General features: G+C 44.5%; 1 protein-coding gene across 1 annotated transcript in view; it reads left to right on the top strand.

Annotated features, from left to right (window-relative positions):
* The first annotated feature begins 601 nt into the window (after positions 1 to 601).
* Positions 602 to 11,198, top strand: part of LIMCH1 (LIM and calponin homology domains 1) — a 178,925-nt gene continuing 168,328 nt past the window's right edge. Inside the window, exon 1 of the mRNA XM_071556571.1 lies at positions 602 to 909. Within this exon, the coding sequence (XP_071412672.1) occupies positions 814 to 909 (96 nt within the window). The 5' untranslated portion in view covers positions 602 to 813. The remainder of the gene's footprint in view (positions 910 to 11,198) is intronic.

Raw genomic sequence — 11,198 nt, 5'->3', positions numbered from 1 at the left:
CAGGGCCGTGACAGGTACCTGCCGAGCTCCACTCCTTGAGCAGAAGCCCCCGGCCCCCGAGCAGGTAGGTGAAGTCGGGCGAGCAGGAGCGCCCTTCTCCGCCGCGGGGAGTGAAGATTCTTGGGTGCTCCGTGCAGCAACATCGATTACTGTGGTGTCTAAGGCAGTAGCCGCAAACAGCAATTCGCCGCGTGTAGCTCGGTGTCCCTCGGGAGATGCGGGTGGGGGACTTGCCAGCGGGTCGTCCACCCCGCCCCAGGAGCTGCGAGGTGAGGGGAGCGGCTCCTCCCCTCCCGCCTCCTGCCCAAGCTGGGTATGCCTTGCCACCATCGTCCCGGCGCCCCACCCGGGGTGCCCGACTCCCCCGCCCACTCGCCCCCGCCGGTCGCAGCACCGCCCGCGATGCGATGCTCGTGGCGGGGAGGCGGCGGCGCGGGTATTTGCATGGGCTGAAGGCAAAGCGGCTTCGTCCTTGCGTTTTATTTTTAGCTGGCAGCTCAGGGCAGCGCAGCGCAGCGCAGCTCTGCTGGTAGGGCGGGCGGGGCGGCAGGCGAGGGAGGACCGAGCCGGCAGGGCGGGCGGGCGGACGGGGCACCGGCGGAGAGAGGTTACCGCAGGCGAGCAGCAGCCAGCCGGGCTACGGAGCGCCGCCGCCCCCGGCTCCCGCCCCGGCAGCTGCGAGGCAGGGAGAGGCAGGCAGAGGCAGGCGGCGGCCTCCGGCGTCCCCCCACTGCGGCCGCGGCTCACCCCGAGCTGGCGGCTCGGTGCCTGGCTTCTCCCCCGCCGCAGCCGCGGCGCGCCGGGGCCCTGCAGATGGCCAGTCCAGGGCTGGAGCTCGGAGAGGTTCAGCCTCCTCCCGAGTCCCCGCAGCCTGAGCTGGCCTTCACCGAGGCTCAGAAGTGGATCGAGGTAAGTCCGCGGGATGGCAGGGATGCGGGCGCCTGACCCCAACGGGGACACCCTGCAGGACGACCCGGTGTCCTTCCCTCCCCCACCCCGGGTCGCGGGGACTGTAGGCATTTTATTCCACGCCGAGCTCCTTCTCGGCCTCCCTGCCCTTCGCCCCAGCTTTCCTCGGTGCGGGGAAAGCAGCCTGGGCCGCCGGTCAGCCCCCGCGCAGGGTGCGCGCCTGTGGATGGGCCCCTACCCCCATCCCGTCTCTTCCAAACTTAATCTGTTAATCGCATTTCCCCTCCCCGCCCCCGGCGTTGGGATGAGCGGGGCGGCTGTAAACAGGAGCCGGGCAGGTGCGCGGAGCGGACGCTTCCCCGTCCCCCACGGGGCTCCCGGGGGCGGCGAGACCCCCTGTCCTGCTGGGAAGCGCCCGCGGCCGCGGGTGGCGGCAGCGGCCGCGCAGGTGGCGCTCCGCAGTGCTCGGAGGGTGGGCCGACACCGCTGCGGGGCCGGGGATAGCCCTGCGGCCCCTGCTCCCGTCCCTCAGCCGAGCAAAAGAGCGATATTTGTTCTCGCTCTTCTGGCAGAGCAGAAAAATAAATGTGCTTGCTTTATGATCCTGCCGTAAAACGCAAAGACGGGCAGGTGGTGAGTGAGATGTAATAGTTAAATATTTTGCCATGTGACAATAGCAACACTTTAAATAGCTTTCTGTCTGATTATGGATACAGAACACGCGTGAAGGTGGCATAAACCCAGATATCAGCATAGCATCTCCCTTCAGTTGCAGGCTTTGAATTTAATCTGCAGTTTTTAGAAAGCCTCAGTGGATTCTGTTTCCTGACAGTGGTTAGGCAAATTGTTGTTAAAATTGTGACTTTAAGATTCCCTAGATCTGTGTGAATTTCAGACTGTGATGGTTCTCTCCAGTATCTGCCAGAAAGGTAATGCTGTGTCAGACTTCAGGGAATTGGCCCTGACACAGGAATCTGCTGGTGTAGGACTGGAGGCAAGGGAACAACAAGGAATGTGAAAAGAAGGGCTTTTGTGCCAAGGAAAGGTGAGCATGCCGCCTGGAAGAGGAAAAGTGAAGTGCACATAAACAGCATTTGTCTTGGGAAGGTGACTACGACAGTTTCTGTATACCCTTCTCTATGACAGCGGACCAGCGGAGACACATGTGATTCCATAACACATATGGTATAAAAATACTTTGTGACCATGAGTTCTGCTGACTGCTAATGAAGCCAATAACTCAATGGCGAAGCAGTTCTCTGTAGGTAATGAAGCTCTCACTAATCACTTCAGGCATGATAATAATTAAGGAGCTATAAATCTTCCTGTATAACAGCAAAAACTTGTGGGTCGGGCAGAAATTTCTCTCTTGGGCTGTTCAGTCCACAGTTCACTGTGACAGGAGATGTCACGCCTATATCTTGTGCTACCCAGGACCTGGTGAGCAGAGCAGAAGGGCTCTTTAACTTCGTGTGTCCTCTGTGCAGCCCCGAGGGGTCCATGTCTACAAAGGAAACTGTCTATAACTTCTTGTGCTTCCTTTGCTTTTTAAATCTGCTTGATACATGAATAACAAAGCTGTAATGTGCTATTAATGTTGCCACCATCCCCTTGCTTGAGGGAGTGTGTCAGGATCCTGCAACATTGCCATGACTGTGGTGTGAGAGGGAAGCATCTGCCTTTCCAACAATGCCCAGAGTTGACACTCCTACTAAGAGAAAGGAGGAAGAAGCTGCTAGTGAAGCAAATGGGGCTTAATTTGCCTAACATATTTCCTTTTAATACTGGTTTGGCTTAAGCTCTGGAGCATGAGGGTTATTTTCTCTTCCAAAGATCTGATCAATATTCACTGTTCTAAATACAGATGATTTGGACTGAGTGAACTCTCCAAAACTTGACGTGTTAATGCAAAGTTATTGAAAAGCAACATCAATCTTAAATAAAATAAAAAATTGAGGAATGATACAGGTATCAACATTCTGTGCCAAGCCTTATTGATTTTGGTGAAAGGCAGGTGTGGAGGTCATGCGGTGTCTGGCTACTAGATCCATCTGCTTCAGCTGGTGCTGTACTTGTCTCTCACCAATTTATTCTTTGGCTTAGAGATGTTAACAAATATCCAGTATGTTGTGTTTTCCAGCTCCCTTCTGACCATTTAAAATTATATCTCTATCAAATTAAAATAAATTGTTATGGTTGCAAGCAGGGCTGGTGGATCCATGGTATGGAGAAGACAAGCTAGCAAGCATGTTAACAGTGTGAGACAGCTTAAAACCTGTCTTAAGCTGTAAAATAATGCCATGAAAGGAAATTGAAGTGGAAATGGATAGATTGAAAACTGAGCTTGCTGAGCATTTTTGTTTCTAACAATGAAGTTGTGTGACTTGCTTGTTGGATTCTCATCTGGTTTAAATCCTTGTATGAGTGCTGTCACCATTGTGTGGAGCTGACAGGAATCCACCCTGTGGTCTGCAGTGCAACTATCTGGTGGGTCTGGAAAGAGAGGCTGTCCTCTTTTTATAGATGAAGAGCCAAGATGCAAAGTAATGAATGTTTAGATCTCCAAGGATCAAGGTACTTCCCTACTTCCGGTCCAGAGGTCTTAGTGGTTTTGTCTTTACTCCTTGGGTTTGTGACCTTCCACTAGAGCTGGTCTTCTGGGTGCCAGAAGCTTTCTTTTCCCTCTGACAACATTACTTCAATCTGGATGCTACAGGGAGGGTAGTCTAAGTTGTACTGAAGTTTGGGGGTGTGATAATCCTCTTGTCTCTCCCTGGAGCTCTGACCCAGTAGCACTGAAGTGTGCCTAAGGAGGAAAAAAGGCCAGAGCTGTCTTACTGCTGAGATGGTTTATGTTTTAACAGTCTGTGTTTTGTAAGAAAGTATTTTGAGTGGTGATAGATTTGGTCTTATCTGTGTGTTGCAGAAGATGGCATTTTGGAATTGTGTAGACTTTCAGCTTTGATTGCGAGTCTTCTTCATGTAGGAAACCAGAGTCTGGACTTGCTTAATTTTACGTAAACATCAACTGTGCATCCCCCCATGTAACAGTAAACCAGTCCTATTATTTTGGTTTAGCTTGGCATGTGCTCCTTAAATGAAGAATCCCCTCTTAGTGATAAAATGCTACATGTTAGTGGCACACAGAGGAATTAAAATAAAGGCACTGAATGAAAAATGCTGTGAGACAGCTACATCAGTCTGCATTATTAAAGGTGTGGTATCTCATTTCAATTAATGCATCTCAGTTTCACTGAAAGAATATATCAGCCTTGTAAAGTCTAGCGGGTTACAGAAAAATAACAAATCTAATTTAATCTAATGGCCTGTAATCTTAAAATGTCAAGGTTCCCCATATGTGTGTTTAAACTAGAATAACTGATGGTTGAAAGAACATCTGTATAAACAGAGATATTCTTGCTGTAAAGATTTATAGGAGAGTAATACAATAATAAAGTCACATTTAATACGGGTGTAATTCCTGAGGGTATTGTTATCTCCTCATCACACCTTCTAACCTTGCCTCATTAATATGCTTTCTCCTCATTGCTGAGACGGTTCAATTAGGGATGGCTTTTCCATAAACTTATATTCCTTAGAAACTTTGCCAGCTGGTAAGAATGCTTCCTTTATAGTTGTATGGTAATAATAAACAGGTCATGTTTTTCTGTCTCGTATGACCAGCATTTGACTTTGCTGTTCCCTGTAGATGTGAATAGGCTAAACCCCATTAGCTTCTAGTAAGTCTACTGTTTTTTTCCTATATATATTCTCCTTGAGAATTCTCTTGTTAAGGAGAAGTTTATCAGCTAGAGGGACTTGTTGGGTGTTTGTGGGTTATCTTCTTTTTTCCTTCTAGCAAAACACCTACCTGTGTTAGATTTCCATATTGAAGGTGGCAGTTCTAAGCTGGTAACACTGCTGCTGCTTGTAGGGAAGCCGTGGGGCCATGTGCATTCCTTAGTGTTTCTGGATGTGTCCCTTCTGCTGTGCCTTCTCCATGGAAGAGTATGAAGGGCATAAATCCAGGGAATTGACTCAGGGAAATAAATGTCATGTGACTGTTTTGTGCCAAGAGTCTGGAAACAAGGTTTTTATAGTGTCTCTGTGGTGTGGGTAAAGTGCTGGGGAGCTGAGGCTTCCACTGCACAAATGTTACTTAAAGACAGCTGAAGGTAGTTGATTGACAAAATCTTTCCTATTTGGTGAAGGACTTATTTGGAGTATCTGCAGTGGGGGCCTGGAACTGGAGTAATGCACGGGTTTGTTTATATGACCTTCAGAATGTGGTATGACATTTGAGGAACATCAGTGATCAAGCTCTTTTGATGAAAAGTATTGAGTAGTCTGATTGATTCTCTGAGTATGTAAATGACCTGTATCCCACAGGAGTGTTTCTATTTTCAAATATGTGTAGACAACTACTCTTCCTTTGCTGTGAAGATGATTTTAACATCATTGAATAGGGAGTCTAGTTCCTTTGAACATTGTCACAGTTCTTAGTACAGTGGTGCCTCTAGCCAGATTGGAACCTTTGGGAGCCACTGCAGTCTTGCCGTTATTTGGATAGGAATGGATGAAATCTAACAAATATCTTCTCCAGCAAGTATTTCCAGAGAATTCGGTTTTGACTGCCTTATGAGTGTGTTTGAATAAGTGTAGAATGTTGCACCAAGCTCTAAGACAGCATGGTTTTATTCACCAAATATTGTAGAAAAGCTGTTGAATGAATCTCCAAGGAGCGTCTCCAGTTCAAATTTTTCAGCATTTAGCCTTTATTTATTTTTTTTGCTATTTTTCTTCTGCTGGAAGAGTGTCTTACCTATATTCTTTACTTAACAAACAAAGTTCTTAAAGTGAGTGAGTGTATTCTAAGACTATAAGAAGCCTGTTTAAATGGGTTAGACAAGTCCTGATTGGTGAACAAGTTGAAGTATAGGGCAGCTGAATCCTAATGCAGTGTCTGTAAGGCAACCATGAATAATCAAAAGGAGTGTGGGTGGTGTCTGGTCCTAGATGGATTTAAATGCAAAATAACTTTACTGTGCTCACAGGGACTGGAACTTGAAGAGGAATTCTGCTATCTCTACATGTCCTGGACCGCACTTAGAGACTGCAGGCAGGACAGATGGGATGCTCTTCATTCCGGCTAAGTTAGTCATTCAGTGGACTGAAAACTAAATTGATTTAAAGGGGGTGAAAGAACTTGCACCAACTCTCTGACCCTGTCAGACTACTATCTTTTAGCATTTTTTTTCCTCTCCCAATTACCTGCCAGCCAACCTCCTGTCGTGTATACATGAACCCAGTTCCCTTGCCTTGAGATCCATTTAAGCTGTGTAACAAGCAGAGCTTGGCACTGGAGTGCAAATAATCAGAACAACAATACTATTGATAAAGGGATAATGTCAGAAAATGCAGGACTGAGCTCTTAATTGTCTTAAAACTGAATTAATTTCTACTTTCAGTAAATTTTAGAATAGGAGAAGTAACTGCTCTTAAGACCAGTTTGGAATGCCATTGTGCAATTGGTGGTGGAGGTCAGTTAGTCCAGGTATGTAACCTCATTGCACTCGTTCTGCTAGTGTTAACTATATTTTTTATTTATTTTTATTTTTTTTAAGGCAAGCATTGGTCCTCTAGAAAGGAAGATGAAAGCTTTTGCAATTATGGAGGATAAATAGTTGATTGATATAGCAGAATTGTTTTCTAGCTTCTAGAATGTGTTGGCTGATCTGGGAAATGGTGTTTCATGACAGGTTATAAAAACTGTATTATCTTTTGTTTGGAAAATCTACCAGCCTAGAAGCTTTTCATCCATGGATTAACGCTTCTGTGCATTGGTTCTCTGCAAAAATTCCAATAAGAACAGTTTTTAATGATGTCTCAGAAAAAAAGCGTTTTTTAGGGGTGAAACTGTCACTTAAAAGGGCAGCTGCACAGAGGAAGGTATCAACATTTTGGCAGACCATGAAGAGCTAAGCTTTCTCTCCTTCTCCTTCCAAGATATCATTTAAAGAAGAAAGTACTGTCTTTCCTTGCCTCACTCAGTCCCTTAGATCACAATGATCACAGCTACTATGGAATTAATAAGATGACATAAAAATTGATAGCTGTAACTTCTCCCAGCTGTGTTAATCGCTGTCCTAGGCGAAAGGTCTGCAGCCTGTGTCTTCAAGACAGCCTTGTCAGGATGTGAGGAATAGCAACATGCCCCAGCTTAAAATGAAGAAATCTCTGCCTTTTATAAACAGCATAAATGTGTTCCCTGTACATGGGACAGGGTGGGGAGTGACTGCTGGGGCAGCAGCTCTGCTGTAAAGGATCATGGGAACCTGTGGGACAAAAGGCTGGGTGCAAGCCTGTGGTGTCTCTGCAGCGGGAGAGGTTACCCCTTCATGATTTTCTGGAGCAAGTAGTGATGAAAGTGCTTGTTTGCTTCTTGCTTGGAACTTGCTAGGCCACACCTGGAATACTGCATCCAGTTTTGGGGCCCAGAGCAGTGGAAGGACATTGGTAAGCTGGAGGGAACTGAGCAGAGTCCCCAGGCTGGATAGGGCTGGGGGACTTGCTGTGAGAGAGGAGGTGATGGAGATGGGCTTCTTCAGGAGAAATGGATTTGTGGGGACATGGCAGCAGCCTCCCAGTACTTGTGGGCAGATTTTGAGAAGACAGCAAGGCACTTCACAGACATACATGGCAGGAGAGTAAGATACTTATCATAAACTAAAATGGGCAAGGTTCTGGCTTGGCACAAGGAAAAGTTTTTCATCACATGCCAGCTGAACATTGGTGCAGGTTACCCAGAGAAACTGTGAGAACACCATCCCTGGAATGTTTCATTCCTGTCTGGACAAAGCTGGGAATGGTCCGGTAAGACTCAACAGCTGCCCTTGCATGGAGCAGGAGGTTGGACAAGAGGCCTTCTGAGGCCCCTACCAACCTGGTTATTCTGTGCATCTATGACTCCTTGACAGTGGGTGAGTGGACATCACTTAATTTTATTTTTAATGCCACTTTATTGGTTACTTATATTATTGTAGTGCTGAAGAGACTCTTTATATAAGCAAGATCCTTCTCTATACAAAAGCAAAACACTTAGGGCAAGCATCTTCCGGGTATGCTGCTGAGTTTCCTTTGTCGAAACTTTTCAAGGCAACGTAAAATGTGTTTGGCTTCCAATATAACTATATTTACTAAATCTGTTTTATTTTAGCAAACTGCAAATATGACTGATTTCCTTGGCTTGGTGATTTTTTGTAGTTACTGTTATTTAATTTATTGTACTATAATTGACCAAAAAGAAATTTAAATTATTTTCCTTCATTTTCAGATCTTGAGAAGACAATATCCAAACTTAATTCTTGGGAATTTAGATGCTAAGTCCTTAAGAAGCTTTTTGTTTCTGGTATTAGTTGTTTCTAAGAATCCTTTACCTTGATAGTATCTCTGTGCAGGTCTAGTATAACTTGCTATAGTTAACTAGTTTGGTGGGCTTTTTTAAAATTGGATGTGTATATAATGATTATTGCTAGCAATCCTTACCTTAGCAAATTGTCTAGCTTAACAATAACGTTAGGAATAGAGCTTGCATCTTATGTTAAAATTTGCATAAAATAGTGCTGTGAATTCTTGGTTGGTGATTAAAGAAGAAAATCCGCTTAATTTGCCCATTTTAAGACAAACCCTGTTTCACTGGTTTCTGCTGTTCTGGGTCTTATGCCTAGTATCAAAGACAACTTGATTTTGAAATCAACTTTGACAAGCTCAGATTCTGAAAAATAGTACTACTGTGGCTTCTTGGCTCTGGTGTCATTTTCAGTGATTCATAGAGCATTTAACAGGCTAAGGTGCAGTGTGGTGGAGGCAGGGAAAGCAATTCTTCAATTCTGCTTTGAAGGGATGGATGAGTAAGGTAAGAGAGAAATGCTCTTCATTAATTGCTCCTTCCTTCATGATCCCTGGTCTGTGATGGAAATAAGAGAGGGGTTTTTGTGATGTATGATCCCGTGGTGAGTTTCAGGAAGAACTTGAAATATTCCTTGTAATGTCTTCTCCTTTTTCCATTCCAACATCCAAGTTCTTCCTACCTCCACGTGACCTTTCCATGGTCTTTAAAAGGATCTCAGCCCTCTGGTTATCTACAAGCTATATGGCCAGTGGCAGCACATACTCCCTGTAATGCACAAACCCCAGGATTTCTCATCCTCATACTATAAATACATTCCCTTTTGTTTTCTTTCCCATAGGTGTTGGTAGATCTCTGTACAGTGTTGCAGTCGTGGGCAATCATCTGGCTGGATTGCAGTATCATTTAAAAGACTAAACTGTTACCTCCCTGCTCTTCCTCAGACAATAAATTGCTGTGATTGAGGTTTTTCTCACCAACAGCGAGGCCGTGAAATCTATGGAAAGATTAATACACAGGAGTTCCTCAATTTACTTTAGCTCTGATATGTTCAGCAAAAGTACAGGTCAAGGGCTTTAAACACAGGGTATTTATAATGCCTGATAGCACTGCATCATGTCAATTCCCTTACATGAGATGGGACTCTTGGCAGGAGAAGTTGGGAACTGAAGACGAAGAAGAGTGTGGATTTTTAGTTCTTGAATTTTGCATTTCCAGAGTGGCAGGGAAAAGCTCCAAATGACCTTTTCACCAAAACCAGAAGACTGAGAAAGTCAGGATCAGATCAGAGACTCGCACAGAGAGTTGTAACAGTTGCTTTGATTTGAGAAACACTGCCTTGCTTTTGCGTAAGCCGAGGCCGATGCCTGTATTACTGATTTCAAGTGGGAGCAGAATGCTTGCATGTCTACAGAGGACAAGCACCTGAGGTTAAAAATCTCTTTGTGGTGCTTTGGAAGCACGGTTTTCCATGAAATGCACAGGGTTATATTATGCTGTCGTATCTCAGCAGATACTGTGGCTCTGGTGGAGTTTAGAAGTCTTGCTATGTCTTAAAGCAAACACAATTCCCAAATACAAATTTATTGCTTTAGTCTTCATCTGCCTATAAATATAATGGTGATTATGGAACTCATAATGATTTCATTTCTTGAATATCAGTGGTGCATGTTTCATACCTGATATAGGTGTATTGGACACTCCCTTCCAACTCTGCTTTCAACAAATACTGAGAAGACCTAATCAAAATGTCTGCTTTATTAATCTAGAAAATTTTTTAAATAAGAGATCTTTCTTACATCTGCTGTCAGAGAAGAGAAGCTTCAGTATCTGAGGGAAAAACTTAAATCTTTCCTTCCTTTTTAATACTGTAGTTCTTTGGATTAACTACATGCCTTTGATGACAATTTTTCTTTTTTTTTTCCAATTTCTTTTTTTTCCAATTTAAAAAGGAGCCCTGATGTGTTAGCTAAGGTCTGCTGTTTGTCAGTAAGGATTTTCTGACTGGATTTGGGAAAAGGGAAGGAGGAATGAGAAGAGGCAGAAGTGACTGCCTTGTCTCTGGCAGACTGGCATGGGCAGGGATGCCCAGTGCGTCAGGGTGTTCATCACTGAATCCCTTGGCTTTGTTTCCATGCAATTGTGATTCACATCAGTGGGCTAATTCACATATATTGTTGCAACAAAAGCAGCTCTGGAAATTTTTTCAGTCCAGAAGCATAAATGTAACTATGTAATCTAAACAGAAAAAAAAAGAGAAAACCACTATATAACTGGCGTTTTTTTTCTGTTTGTCCTTTTCCTGCTTCTAGTGAGCTGTTTTTTTAAAGCTGTAGTTTGGAAAAAAGGAAGGTCCTGTTTTGGGAGCATGCATGTTTGATGTCTTGTCTTCTGCCAGTGTTTGTATCAATTAAAGATAGCAAAGAAAATAAACTCTTTTCCAGAAAAGATTATGCTGGCAAGGAAAAAAAGTTGTCATAATCAGTGAGTCACAAAGGTGAGTCTTGCCTGAGTTCAACTAAATTATATAAAAGCTTAGCCTAACATCCTACCCCTCCCAAAACCAATTTTTATTTCAACAAGGGGGCCTTCAGTCTTGAAATAACATGGAAAAAACATAAATCAACAAAGTTCAAGTGACTCAAATGATCCTTTATTAGAAACAGCTTGCCTCTTCTAAAGAGACGCAAAAGTACCCTCTAAACATTTTAATTATGAACATGCAAACCTTCCACGTTGCTAGGGCCTTGTTTCTCCTTCCTTCAGATCAGTGCCACTGTGCTGATGGTGCTGGGCTGATGAGCACTTCTGTCAGGGCAGCTACTTCTGCCTGCTGGTGATGTGGGCTGTGGGCAGTCCTACCCGGTACTCATGGGATGGC

Source organism: Pithys albifrons, chromosome 5, assembly GCF_047495875.1.
Source record: "Pithys albifrons albifrons isolate INPA30051 chromosome 5, PitAlb_v1, whole genome shotgun sequence".
Taxonomy (NCBI): domain Eukaryota; kingdom Metazoa; phylum Chordata; class Aves; order Passeriformes; family Thamnophilidae; genus Pithys; species Pithys albifrons.
The sequence above is the reverse complement of the archived record's forward strand: the minus strand, read 5'-3'. Positions and strand labels throughout refer to the sequence as shown.